At 34.4% G+C, this 13,615-nt stretch overlaps 3 protein-coding genes across 4 annotated transcripts; 2 read left to right on the top strand and 1 right to left on the bottom strand.

Annotated features, from left to right (window-relative positions):
* The first annotated feature begins 48 nt into the window (after nucleotides 1-48).
* LOC124298750 (ras-related protein Rab-14) lies at nucleotides 49-5,209 on the top strand. Its single transcript, XM_046751171.1, has 7 exons — nucleotides 49-271; nucleotides 744-857; nucleotides 948-1,074; nucleotides 3,126-3,243; nucleotides 3,396-3,514; nucleotides 3,613-3,681; nucleotides 3,799-5,209. Exons 2-7 carry the CDS (start codon nucleotides 752-754, stop codon nucleotides 3,914-3,916), a joined length of 657 nt encoding a protein of 218 aa, XP_046607127.1. The 5' UTR covers nucleotides 49-271; nucleotides 744-751; the 3' UTR covers nucleotides 3,917-5,209.
* Nucleotides 5,210-6,069: 860 nt separating this feature from the next.
* On the top strand, nucleotides 6,070-9,189 carry LOC124298740 (cysteine protease ATG4B). Of its 2 annotated transcripts, XM_046751158.1 has the most exons (10): nucleotides 6,072-6,242; nucleotides 6,495-6,622; nucleotides 6,692-6,862; nucleotides 6,977-7,154; nucleotides 7,240-7,319; nucleotides 7,403-7,554; nucleotides 7,643-7,721; nucleotides 7,808-7,962; nucleotides 8,040-8,211; nucleotides 8,301-9,189. In XM_046751158.1, exons 2-10 carry the CDS (start codon nucleotides 6,520-6,522, stop codon nucleotides 8,366-8,368), a joined length of 1,158 nt encoding a protein of 385 aa, XP_046607114.1. In that variant the 5' UTR covers nucleotides 6,072-6,242; nucleotides 6,495-6,519; the 3' UTR covers nucleotides 8,369-9,189. The 2 variants fall into 2 exon arrangements, with proteins under 2 accessions (XP_046607115.1, XP_046607114.1); XM_046751159.1 differs by lacking the exon at nucleotides 6,692-6,862 and having other exon boundaries at nucleotides 6,070-6,242.
* Nucleotides 8,743-13,612, bottom strand: LOC124298737 (protein phosphatase 1L). Its single transcript, XM_046751152.1, has 7 exons — nucleotides 12,749-13,612; nucleotides 12,441-12,638; nucleotides 12,005-12,313; nucleotides 11,672-11,831; nucleotides 11,327-11,457; nucleotides 10,856-11,163; nucleotides 8,743-10,729 (listed from the first exon to the last, which is right to left on the bottom strand). Exons 1-7 carry the CDS (start codon nucleotides 13,028-13,030, stop codon nucleotides 10,648-10,650), a joined length of 1,470 nt encoding a protein of 489 aa, XP_046607108.1. The 5' UTR covers nucleotides 13,031-13,612; the 3' UTR covers nucleotides 8,743-10,647.
* Between the last annotated feature and the right edge of the window lie 3 nt (nucleotides 13,613-13,615).

Raw genomic sequence — 13,615 nt, 5'->3', positions numbered from 1 at the left:
TTTTAAAAATAAGTGGGCAAAACAGTTTGTGGTTTGATTCTAGCCGTGCATCGGTCGTTGTTGCCTGATCTCAGTGTAGTCTGCCATATTGTCTGTGGTATACAAGATTGATAAATAATTCACTACACCACAAACAAAAATTGTTCATATCGTAACGAAATTGAAACTGCCGGGAAATACGTGATTCCCAGCAATAACAGCCACCGAAAATCAAGAAAGGGCAAATCTCTTATAGTCGTACGAGGAAAAAAATACACGTGAAAACACAAAGGTAGGCACTACGTTTACGTTTTTGACATATCACATTATATATGTTCATTGCTCATCATCCTCCCAGCCGCTGGCATTTTGTCGCGGTTTCATTATTAATTGAAGTGACTCCACAATGGATGGAATGATTCCGATGTATCACTCTTCAAATGATAAAATGTCACTCTAATTACTTCTGCTTCCATTATATGTCCTTACAAAATAGGGATAAGTACAGAACATTGAATTAACATCGTCGACGCATTTGAATATTAATCGATCTAAAGTCATACTTTAAAGCAGAATAAAATTTTCCTTCCACTGTCAATTTTTCCCAAATTTTACAGTTCTGATAAGTTTTTCAATATTTCTTTTATTTATTGAAATGGACTTATGAGGTTAAAATTCTATTATTACAAGTAATTGCTATTCTGCGGACACAATTTTCATATCTCGAGCTGCAAACTTACATTTGTCCTTTCTGTTATTTACAGATATCGAGATGTCGGCAGGACCGTATAATTATTCTTACATATTTAAGTACATCATAATAGGTGATATGGGAGTGGGAAAATCATGCTTGCTTCATCAGTTCACTGAAAAAAAATGTGAGTACTTAACAATTTCAGCAAGAATTAGTCTTCGTTGAGGATAATGAACCTGTGTAATGTATGCTCTTTTTCTTTTCCCTTCTACAGTTATGGCAGATTGTCCCCATACAATTGGGGTTGAATTTGGGACAAGAATCATTGAGGTTGCTGGACAAAAAATAAAGCTTCAGATATGGGATACTGCTGGTCAAGAACGATTCAGAGCAGTAACTAGGTACGTAAATTACCGGAACAAATAAACCAGAGTCAAAATTTTCTAAACATAAACTAGATTTTTGGAATTTATTTTCATTACGAAAAGAATGCAAACTTTGAGTGGTTCAGAGGTTATACGCTTTAGAGAAGGGCGCAGATAGGTTAACATCACTGAACATGACTAAACTGTACTGAAGATAGCCGAATCTTGGTTCAGAAGTAACAGGGCTGGACTCGATCTATACTTGACCTCACCTGTTTAGATTCATCTCTCAACTTTTTTCGAAATTCTATTAACCAGCAAGGTTACCAAATTTTTCTTCAGACTTTTGTAATCAAATGATTTCGAGTAACGATTTTTTTTTTCAAATTGCCTTTTTTTAAAGAATTACATTTTTCACGAGCACGTAGCACCAAAACGTGAGGTCTGACAATAAAATTTCATGGAAATGAAATACTCAGTTCGGTCAGAGGTTTGATAAAAAAAAATCGTGAAAAAATGTCAAATCTCCCAAAGGTAATTTTTTTATTCCGAAATAAGAAAATTCATTTTTCGTGAAGTACACCAGGATTGATTTCTCCTGAATTGTTTCTTAAAAAGCGCTCGGTTCGAACATTTTAAGACGCGGGACATTATGCCCCAAATTTTCATTGGAGACCAAAAATGATGTCAAGTCGATTCAGGACACTCATTAGGATTGGAAATTCAGCAATATTTCGTAAAAGAATGAACAACCCATCTCAGATGACGTAAAGAATGTTATTCCCATTTATTTTAGCTGGTAACATTTGAAAATATTCTGGTACTTTATTTGAACTACAAGAATACTCGAGTAACTCTTAAAAATGTTTCGGTATCATCTAGAAATGTCAAGAGTCCTCTGATAACCTTTGAAAATGATCTGGAATGTTGTACAAACTTCAGGAATACTCTGGTGACCCTTGAAGATGTTCTGGTATTATCTTCGAATGTTGAGAATCTTATGGTAATCTTTGGGAACGTTTTCAAATTTTATTAGTTGAAATAAATCGGAATAACCTTTTTTATGATATCCCAGATGGATTGTTTCCATTCCTTCATGAAATATTGTCAAGTCTCGAATCCCAATGGCTTTCCTGAATTGACTTGAAAATATTTTCACTCTTTAATAAAGTCAGTGCATAATGTCCCGGGTCTTGAAATGTTTATAACGAATGTACCTTTTTTTCAAAAAAACTACTTGACAAAAAAATCAATTTTTTCATTTTAGAAGGAAGTGAATCACCTTTCTGAAGGTTGTAGATTTTTTCACCATTTTTTTTTCTGATTAAACTTTGAACCGAACTGGGTACTTTATTTTAATGAAATTTTACTGTTATACCTCACTTTTTAGCACTACGTCTTCTTTAATGATGTAATTTCTTATAATATGCGATTTAAAAAAAAATCGTAACTCGAACCAGTTTGATCTTAAATCCAAAAGAAATTCGAAGCTTTCTTCTCGGCAAATATAATTTCGAAAACAATTAAGACATGAATCTGGACAGATAAGGTCCTGGGTAAGTGGAGTTAAGCTGTAATGCCGCATTACACAAGGTGATTTTATATTTCACAGTGGCTCCCCTATTACCATAAGAGCATTTTATTGTTTTTTACCTCTGGTCAGAACCCCACAGTTGACGTTTCCCTTTGAAAAGAAATTTGTTTTCAGCAATTTGTAATGTACTCTTTGAGTTAGGCAGTAATGCTATGAGGGAATTATCCCAGTTAGTGTTAACTTCCACATATCAATTTATGTGGTAAAGTTTTCTTTATAATTAGAATAATTATTAAGCAATGTGTGTAATCAAAGAAACTTTAAGTACACTTCTTTTCTTATACTCACAAATATGTATGAAAATTAGTGAAAAAAATTCAGTGAAAATTGCTTTCAATAAAGTGAGTACTGTAGCAGTACTTGTAACTTTTTTAATCTGTAATTAACATTTGATTTCACTGACATAGTTCAATCTTGTTAATAAACCAAGTAAGCGAATATTATGTGAATGAATAAGTACTGGTTTTTACAAGATATTGCATTTGTGTCCTAGGTCATACTATCGTGGTGCTGCTGGGGCATTGATGGTATATGATATCACTCGCCGTTCTACTTATAATCATTTAAGCAGTTGGCTAACAGATACCAGGAATCTCACAAATCCCAGCACTGTAAGTGTGATAAATTTTTCAAATATTACCTTGGAACAATGTTTATAAGTAGTACAATTGTCCTATAAAGTCTTATTGCAAGGTTTGAGGTAAGACAGAAGATTTGCACAAAATCCAGTTAATACATCAAAATATAATCTTTTCAATTTTAGGTGATATTCTTGATTGGAAATAAATGCGATCTCGAAGGGCAGCGTGATGTTACTTATGAGGAAGCTAAGCAGTTCGCCGATGAAAATGGCCTCATGTTCGTAGAAGCTAGTGCTAAAACGTGAGTTGCCTTACATTCAACTGTGTTCAACAAGTGACATTCAAATCAACAAAAATGCGATACAGAAATTAATGCGAAAAACTGAACATTTTTCACAGAGGACATAATGTAGAGGAAGCATTCTTGGAAACTGCAAAAAAAATATTCCAGAGCATACAGGATGGCAGGTGAATAATTAAAGTTTTTACTGGAAAGTTTCAAACTAATTGGCTTTATTTAGGCAGGCAATTGTATGCATTTAGTCATTCATTATTTTATTCTCAAGATACACTAATTTGTTTCAGACTGGATCTCAACGCTGCAGAATCTGGAGTACAGCATAATCCAAGTCAACCTGGACGTACCAACTTACAAGGAGTTTCTAGTGAACAACAAGGAGGAAAAGATTCTTGCTCCTGCTAGGCCGTAGGTTTCTGTATATAAGTCCACTAATTCATTAATGGTAATGATGCATGTATTATTTACATTAACTTCAGCAATTAGTGGTCCTGTTGGATATTACGTTTTTTTTTTCTACTCTCTGTTTTTCATAAGGGAACTATGCGAAGCACAGAAAACCATGCCGAATGAAAGGTTTTTTTTTTAAATTAATATTAGCACGATTAACCGTTCACACGTTATACGCGAATTTTTTCACACTAAGCCTGCCCTTGAATTCTTTGTTTGAACATTGTGTAAAAAATGTAAAACGTATTGTCTGGTTAATGTGTATATGGGCACCACGGAGTAGCACTTAGTAGGGCCTAATACATTATGCACGATTTCTTTCCAATCCAATAATATACTGCTTATTAAATGATTTTGAGAAGGTTTGGGAACTTCAACTTCAGTATGTATCATCCGCGTAGAAGTAATATAAAAATTGTTCAAGTTGTTACACAGAATTCGTTGTGCGTAAGGGAAATTTTTTTAGATTTCGAGGAAACTTTCTACAATAGCCACTATATTGTGATAAGTAATGATTAACCAGAGTAGATGAAGAAAATAAATAATCACGTCAACGCTAAATTATATTACTTAGCTCGGACTCAACCATCTACGGTTATTTTCATTTATACAATGTTATTACAAATACTTTCTCTTGTAAAAATAAGCTGCAGATTTAATGGGTGTTGACTTGATTAGACCGTTGTGCTACAATACCCTGTTACTTTTGTGAGACACAGGTGAATTTACATGTTGATTTTATAACTGGAGGTCAATGCTTTGGGAATTGGTATAAATTAGTTCAAATGGTTTCATATTAACACATTACAGTAATGCTAACGTGAACTTTTTTGGTCAACTAAAAATGGGCATTGATAAACAGAAGATTTTTTGAAAAAATAATAACAAACCTATTTTTATCCTTAAACTGCAATTCCATATTTCAATCGTAGTGGAAACCATGCATAGCTTTGGCCTGCTGTTATAAGTTATTACTTGATAACGTTCCACGTATCATTAGTATATATATATATATATATATATATATATATTATATATATACGATATATGTATGTATGATCTAAATAGATATTTGATATTAATAGAGAGAGCGTAAGTTCTCACGAATCTTAAACAAAAAAGAAACTATTGATTCTATTTATTATAACGATGATAATTGATAAGTATCAGTATGATTATTATTATGATAAAAATAAATTATGTAAATAAAACTTTCCTGATATTACAGGTATACATGGTATGGTATTATTTATTGAAGTTTTCAAATTTTCCTTTATGTAAATTTTAACTGTTGCAAGCTTGAGAAACCTTTGGGCTCAATTCATTCATTTTAGGTGTGGAAATGTAAAGCTGTGTTGTCAAGAAGTCATATTGACTTTAGTACTGAGTGTATCAAGAAGAAATCTGCTGAAGCTCTGCCAAAAAAAAAAGGAACTTCCAATTTAGGAATTAATTTTTCTTTATATTGACTCCGTAGCATTCAGACTCTTGACTCGGTAGTTGCATTGGTTCATATTTGTGTAACACTGTTGCGATTATAGTTGATTTGTGCCATAATTCTAGCCTTACGATGGAGCTGTGATTGCATATTGTTGATATCAAGTTGCCCAAATCGTCAAATAATATCTTACGTCGTTTTCTGGATCAGTAGCTTTGTGTTACACCATATACTGGGCTTTACCAAATATGTTTGTCGGAGGGTACTAGAAAGTCTACGCTCGTTTTTCATGTTCTCGATTTCGGGAACTTACTATGTAGCAAAAACCGACAAACGATTTTTCAAAAAATCAGCTCATTCGGGTGTTAATGAGGGTCTAAGTAAGTATATAGAGCTCTCACAATAGTATTACTTCGTGCGAGCTCTTTAACGAAGCTACTCATATGGAAGTACGTAAGACCGTCGGCACACCGTGAGTATGTGAAAAACGCGAGTGAGGCTTCCTCAAGCTGGATTTTCACTAGCAGCGAAATCAAGCGAAATGCCGCCGCAACTTAGCAGCATTCTGTTACCAGTAAAAATTCAGACTCAAGCTCGATCTCTGCTGGATCAGAGAGACAAAAAACGAGAGAAAGAGAGAGAAGCTTGACGTATGTGTGTGTGTATGTATGTATGCATATTCACATACAGCTGATACCTGTCACCAGAGTTGAACAATGTTTATAGTTCTGAGTCCTTAGTCAGAGCTTCTATCGTGAGTGTTCAAACTGTTATCAAGAAAGGTTTACATGATTAGACAACCGTTTATACGATGACGAATGTTTTCAGCTTTATTAAATACAGGTAAATCAAAACACATGAGAAGCATGGAACGCTATTGCGTGTTGTATATGCGGAGACAATAGATCGCTGTTTAACATCGCTTACCATAACCTACATTGGCCCTATCTATTGGTCACCATTTATTTATACTGAATGTATAAAATGACCTGTAACATGTAGGATAATGTAGTTAAGCGAATTCTCACATTGCTGATTCATCCCAACTTGCCCCAATTTTTGTATTAACAATACATTCGAAAATTCCAATCCAAGGCTGTTGTAAACAAAGGTGATCGAAATGGACAGCTTGTTTACGCAAAACTTATCTGATGAACCTGATGATGTTCCACATACTCAAGACCCTGTATGGATCCTCGGAAAAAAATACAATGCCATAAAAGGTTACCAATCAGCTTTAATGATTAAGTATCAGTTGATTGATCTGTATAATAACTTTAAAATCATTTCAGAACTTGATGCTATTCGGCGTGATATAAAGTCCAAATTATGGTTCACTTATCGTAAGGGTTTCGTGCCTATTGGAGGTTCTAGCTCCAGTTTTACATCTGACAAGGGATGGGGCTGCATGCTAAGATGCGGACAGATGGTTTTAGGACAGGCATTAGTTTGTTTACATTTAGGTATTTTTATTTGCCATTTAATTCCTCTAACTTAACTTTATATAGCTAAAATATTTAAAATGATTTTCTTTGTACCACTTTCTCATTTGGAGTATTGTTGTTGAATTAAATCAGGAAGAGATTGGCTCTGGACCCCTGAAACTAAAGACAGCACGTATCTAAAAATATTGAATAGATTTGAAGATCGTAGAGCTGCTCCTTTTTCTATTCATCAAATTGCTGTGATGGGGGCATCCGAAGGTAAAGAAGTTGGCCAGTGGTTTGGACCTAATACAATAGCACAGGTTTTAAAGTATGTATGAGTAATTATGAATAAACTTTTTTGAAATCTCAATGTTGTTATTAGAAAACTAAGTAACTGAGATTTTTTATTTTAGGAAGCTCGTTGTCTACGACGACTGGAGTTCGATAACGATACACGTAGCCCTAGATAACACAATAATTGTTAATGACATTAGTAAGTTAAATATAATGGAATTGAAGCTCTGAGCTGTTATCAAGTAGTACGTAATTATTCATACGTGGAAATGATCATTTCAGTGAGACAGTGTAAAATAGAAGGTGGAACAACTGTAGAAGTAGATGGTAAAATGCCTTTGAAAGCACCTAGTGAATGGAAACCATTATTGTTAATCGTTCCTCTAAGACTTGGCCTGAGTGAGATTAATCCAGTGTATGTTAACGGCCTTAAGGTATTATTATGCTTTATTGAAAATATAATCCGTATCTAAAGAAAAGATAAGTGACAAATTTCAGAGCAATTTAATATTCTTATTGCAGACTTCTTTCCAAATCGAACAATCCCTTGGTGTTATTGGTGGTAAACCAAATTTGGCTCTGTATTTCATTGGCTGCGTTGGTAAATTTTTATGAGTGTTGTAATTACAATGGTAAAATTTTCTCAAGATGTTTGTATATTCACTATTTAATTTCTTTATGATTCAGGTGATGAAGTTATTTTCCTTGATCCACATACGACGCAGAGATCTGGTTCTGTCGACCAAAAATCTGAGGAAGGCGAGATGGAAACAGACACAACTTATCACTGTAGATCCGCTAGCCGCATTCCTATAACTGGAATAGATCCTTCGGTTGCTCTGGTAAGTAGTAAATTAGAAAAAAAAAGTTGACAATAAGCTATCTACATTACGTTAATACTGATATTAATGTCTTACAGTGCTTCTTCTGTGCAACAGAGGAAGACTTCAAATCGTTATGCAAATCGATACAGGATGAGTTGATTAATCCAGAGAAACAACCACTATTTGAATTATGCTCAGAAAAACCTGCCGATTGGTCTCCAGTGGATGATTACACAGCTGAAGCAGCAGGGGCTGCAGCTTCAGGGAGTATGTTGAATGAAATTTATTCACAGTGATTGCATAGAAGTAGATGCAGGTGAACTTTAATAACCAAGTTTCACTTACGATTTTTCCAGTACTGGAATTTGAAAATCTTGACCGTCAATACGATGCTTCGGACGAAGAGTTTGAATTTCTTGGTTAAGCAGAATTGCACTATTCTACAAATGCTTAATTGAGAAGGGAGTATAAATATCGCACATACAAGATCGTCTCTGTACATTTGACTTCAATAAAAATAAAATTTATCTGAAATTATTTAAGGTAAGCCTTAGTGTAGCTAGCTAGTTGAAGAATAAAATATTAAAATGAAAACAGACTTTGTTTAAGAAATCTTCATTAGTTATTAAATGCTTATATCAATTACTTGTCATATGGTACTGGAGCTTTTCACGTGGTCTTCATAGCTATAAATTTTCTTTTCAATAAAATTTTGAAGATAGGCAGGGGCTTTAGTAAGTCTAATCTTAAGTGGAGGAGTTGGGTAGATGGGAACAAATAAATTCGCGTAACTCGATCTTTTAAAAATATACATAACGTTTAATAGCCAGGTGCACGATGCTACCAATCAAAGCAAACTTTCCACATTGCCAAAATTGCGATTACGATACCAGACATTTTACAATTTACTGTTAATATATATTAAAAGAATGAGCAACATTTCGCAGTACCTTAGACGTGGAGTCTTTTAGAGTAAAATACTCTTATACAAGTATTACTTGTTGCAAGAAAAAAGTTGAAAGAAATACAGAGAGATGGTTTTGAAAATGCAACAATTATATAATAAATATGTGTGAAAATTTTACTGCTATAGACTCTAATTAAGTTTTTTTTAGACTTTGTTAAATTTGATAGATATTCGAATAAATTTCATTTGTCGATCAATATGGTTGGTTGACATGTCTTACCCTAATTACTTGAGGATGACGGAAATTTTATAAATTTGGCACACGCGATGTGTTATTTGTAGCAAAAACAAGGTCGATTTAACGATTAATAGCTTTTTTCAAATATATATATATAGTTTGTATTAATTGTGTGTCCGCGTGTGTGTCTGTATAAATATATACAGACACACACACGTGTACACATGTATACATATTATTTTATATATATAGTTCAAAATATTTTCAATTACTTGAAAATAGAGGTATGATACAGTTGAGAAATTCATATAAAAGCGTAAATAAGGCAACTTTTTAGAATAATATATTGTAACTTGGCATTTTTTTAAAATTGATATGTGAATATATTCAGAAAGTATTTGAATGCTTTCATCAACCAAACGACAATATCTGCCGGTTATTATAATGCAAGTAATGTCTAAATGCGATTGTACATGTATATAATTTATAGACAGTGAAAAGGAGAACCCAAAAACTGTTATAAATTATTTTTCATCCTAACCACTCAAAGTATGAATCAACAGCTTTTTGGTACATGTTTCAGTGGTATTACATGATAAGTAAGAAATATTACATAATAAAAGAAATCCTACTGGAAGTATCTATACATTTGCAAACAAATTTTTTTTAACCAGTTTTAAGATTAAACATATTACAATCAAGAAACAAAAAAAAAAACCTGTGATGCCTAATGATTATTTTATCTTACTTCTCATTTGACCTCAATAAAAATAGAACTGTATACAATTTGAATCATAGCTATATATCATAAGGAAGAGTGGCTTCATAATTAGAAATAAATATAGAACAAAAAGAAAACTAATAAACAATAATTGTACTGATTTCTAAGCTGAATTTATCGAATGGATGAATTTGGTACGACTGTTTTAAGAACTGCTTCACTTTATTAAGAATAATTGAAGTGTCATAAACTTTAATGACTCAAATTTATAAACGATTATATTTGAAGTCAACTGGCATAGTTTCAGAAATAACGTAATACGTGTACAATCAGAAAAAAGTACAGGAGAAAAAGCGATGTAAGTTCTCACTATATTTGTAATAAATTTTGATAAAGCAAATACGCGAGCTGGAAATTAAGGATTTATTCAACAGTATATATATTTATCTTATCTCTCCCTGCCCCCTGGTGTTTGGCAATTCAATATCTGTGGTCTAAACAAATATGCTAGTATGTGATTCCTCGTTTGCAGTATTGCCTATATAATGATTTGTCACCTTACAAAGTTTGCACAGGCATTGATAAGTCAAAGTCGAAATGTTTCTGCGGTCTTATGTATGGGTATTTAGAAAAGTTAATGAATTTAATTGCCGTTAATAGTTTCCAGACACTCTTAATCAAATATAGTTTGAAATTATGACCATATTATCGCAGACAGAAGGTGAAATGTTATTATTTAAATTACTTTCTAGTAGTTACATGAATGACTAGAAAATTTTTACACTTGATATCTGTTTAATAACTTTTAGGAGCCAAACATTATTTAGCATGAGTTTATTAAACTCGTTTCGATGTAGCTGTACTATACTTACGATCCTTCAAGTTGATCACAACGACTGTAATATTGTCCAAGGATCCCCTGGAATATAAATTTGACAAAATGATTCAAAGAATACTAACTAACATCAAGGCCTTTTATCATGTTTATAATTATTCGTTTTGAAATAAAATAACGTAGATAGAAATACGGTGAGATATAATTTACCTGTAATAACTTTGTAGAGTAATACTTTTAGCACCATAGTGAGGTTCATTAATACGTTCCTTGATAAAGGCAACAGCTTCCTCATTTGTGAATGTATCCCAGAGTCCATCAGATGCTAGGACAAGGAACATTGGATTATGATCACTCAGGTCGAAAGTTAGAATATCAGGATCAGCAATCACTAGCTTTTTATCCTTCAAAGGGTAATCTCCGAGAGCTCTGGATGTTGCTAAGATCCCAGCTACTCTCCAGACTCCATTAAAAGTGACAAAACCCCCAGCTTCCTTGATTCGCTTACTCTCCCGTCGCTGTAAGAACATTTATGAAGCGAATAATATTTTGTCATCATTTGATACAGAGAAAGAAAATTGTTACACCACCCTGTAAATGAAAATGAATTTGTGAATCTATGTTACTTTACTGCTAAGTCACGGCATATCTGACTGCATATAGTGTCACTTGAGGGCATACCTGTTGTGGCTTATGATCAAAGGACAGTGGGATTGCATTGCCTTTTCCATCACACATTACACCTCTTGAATCCCCAACATTGGCAACAATCAGCTTGTTGCCTTCTAGTAGAGCTATCAAAGCAGTAGTGCCTAATAACGTATTAATTTCAGTATTAAGATTAGCAGATCCTTTTGTCCCAAGCTTACTGTGTAGAATTTGTCACCCGGAGGAAAGATTTAGCTTCGATGAATCCCCATCAACTCATTTATTTCACAATTCAGTTTTGTAAGATACAGATGAAATATTACTGATTGTGAGAGACAATCTTCAATAATAAGTAGATGATGACTTGAAAACAATTACCAGCCACATCCATATTTTTCTTTGCAGCATCCACCAACAGTCTATCAACAGCGAGTACTTCATCTGTCAACAATCTACCATAGTTTATTTTGTTACCATCAAGGTAACTAGCCGTATCAATTTTTGGTGGCAGCTTTTCGCCCGGTCTACTAGGTCGAACCTAAATTAATTATTTACAATTACATATCTTAACAAATTAGCAAATTTATTTAAATCTACTGCCAGCATATTAAGAATTTATTAGAACTTGTTGAGGTTTATAGCCTATGCATGGTATTATTTAAAAATTGGGAAGTAGCTGAGTATATTGGCTATATTTATTGTCACTCTGACCTCTCTAGTTATTGGACGAGCAAGACTATCTAATTTATCCAGTAGCTCAGGATCGGTAACGCCGACGGCTTTTTTCATAGATTCATCAGTCAGTGAGGTGCTCAAAGTTTTGCGGAAGGACTTTTTGCGCTCGAGAGAAGTGATCCCGTCGGTTTTGTCTTTTTCATCATTTTTTGATTTAGCATCATTTATTTGCTCAGGGTTCTCTGGTTTAATTCTCGACGGTCTTCCAGCTATCATATCTTTCAGTTCGATGACTTTGTTGTTAATATTAGGGATTAATTTATCTCTGGCATAATTGGCAGCGAACTGAAATGAAATTTAACACTAATATAACCATCAACCATCAATTATATGCCTTTCACAAATAGTTTTTCTAACTGGACAGCATAATTCTATATGGCATTTGACAAACAGCCAAAGGTACACTACTAACTTCTCCTCCGTGTCCATCGAAAACTGCAAATAATGAGACACCAGTGCAGTTGATATCGTCATTAACTACGAAACGGTCTTCCATCCGTGCTCGTCTGCCCTGTACAGCATAAGCTGATATGTAACCTTCTTTCAATTCCCAGCTCAGTTTTTCTCCGCTGCTCACGGAACTATTGACTAAAAACTGAAGCTTCGAAACCTTGAATTTAAACGGGAAAAAATTTAATTCCAACTCATTGTCAGCTGCAAGCAATATTGCATGGGTTAACCGTAGGACTAGTTATATTTTGATTTGAGTGTGGTTGATACCTTTGAGGTTGATCGACCGAGAGTATATTGAATTCTGCCAAGTAATGTTCTGCTCCACACATCGACAGCTTGAAGGTAAAAGAGCATAACGACGAGTACTGCGCCACAGACGAGAATTTCAGGCTTTAGAACGTAGATGCGCATGATTCTCCAGAGATAACCAATGGGTGTGTTAATGCCAGTGTTAAACCCTGTAGGAATACCTACAGCAAATTTTGATATAAGTTTCATGTGTGAGACGTATGTTTGGTACAGAACTTTGTCTTCCAATTCATCTTCCATAGTATCGCCCAGCTTATTCCTAGCAGTTCCAGGCACAGTATATTCCCTTCGCGTTCAGAACTGGGACGCGAAGGTTCGCCTCCTTTCGTGTTACCAATTGTCTTCACTGATCTACGTTTATTCACTGCACCAGTCTACGAAAAAACGACACGATCTACGTAACACGCAACAAACCTCGGGTCCCAGCCAATTATTTTTAAACATGCAATGTTGGGCTATCCGTGTGATCATAAGTGTGCTCGATATAGGCATGTATGTCAGGTATTTGTGATCGTGCTGTAAGCTCACAGCACTTATTAGCGAAATGTTCGCACGTGTGATTCAAAAATGATGATTTCACAATTTCGAAAGGCCATCCAGAAGTCACCAGATTCACTCGCACGGGTCGATAAATTTTTGAAAATTTCTACCATACGAGTGACGAATTCGTCTGCTGCTGTTGCGAGAGAATCAGCTGATGTAGCGCCTATAGCACTAATCTCGACGTGTGCGCCTCGGATCGTGGAGTGGGCGTTGAGAAAAGCAAAATGCGATCTGTCGATCCGTAATCTGATGCGACTGCACCTACCGCACCTACAGAGAATT

Source organism: Neodiprion virginianus, chromosome 2 (genome assembly GCF_021901495.1).
Source record: "Neodiprion virginianus isolate iyNeoVirg1 chromosome 2, iyNeoVirg1.1, whole genome shotgun sequence".
Taxonomy (NCBI): Eukaryota; Metazoa; Arthropoda; class Insecta; order Hymenoptera; family Diprionidae; genus Neodiprion; species Neodiprion virginianus.
This window is presented reverse-complemented; position numbering and strand designations above follow the sequence as displayed.

What these genes read in the sequence shown, in the direction of transcription:
- LOC124298750 (XM_046751171.1), top strand. Translation starts at nt 752, where the DNA reads ATGTCGGCAGGACCGTATAATTATTCTTACATATTTAAGTACATCATA. An exon ending in GTAGAAGCTAGTGCTAAAAC is followed by an intron (nt 3,515 to 3,612) that starts GTGAGTTGCCTT and finishes CATTTTTCACAG; the next exon opens with AGGACATAATGTAGAGGAAG. An exon ending in CAGAGCATACAGGATGGCAG is followed by an intron (nt 3,682 to 3,798) that starts GTGAATAATTAA and finishes AATTTGTTTCAG; the next exon opens with ACTGGATCTCAACGCTGCAG.
- LOC124298737 (XM_046751152.1), bottom strand. Translation starts at nt 13,030, where the DNA reads ATGGAAGATGAATTGGAAGACAAAGTTCTGTACCAAACATACGTCTCA. An exon ending in TCGATGGACACGGAGGAGAA is followed by an intron (nt 12,314 to 12,440) that starts GTTAGTAGTGTA and finishes ATTTCATTTCAG; the next exon opens with TTCGCTGCCAATTATGCCAG. An exon ending in TTGATCATAAGCCACAACAG is followed by an intron (nt 11,164 to 11,326) that starts GTATGCCCTCAA and finishes ATGTTCTTACAG; the next exon opens with CGACGGGAGAGTAAGCGAAT.
- LOC124298740 (XM_046751158.1), top strand. Translation starts at nt 6,520, where the DNA reads ATGGACAGCTTGTTTACGCAAAACTTATCTGATGAACCTGATGATGTT. An exon ending in ATTAGTTTGTTTACATTTAG is followed by an intron (nt 6,863 to 6,976) that starts GTATTTTTATTT and finishes GAATTAAATCAG; the next exon opens with GAAGAGATTGGCTCTGGACC. An exon ending in TGTATGTTAACGGCCTTAAG is followed by an intron (nt 7,555 to 7,642) that starts GTATTATTATGC and finishes TTCTTATTGCAG; the next exon opens with ACTTCTTTCCAAATCGAACA.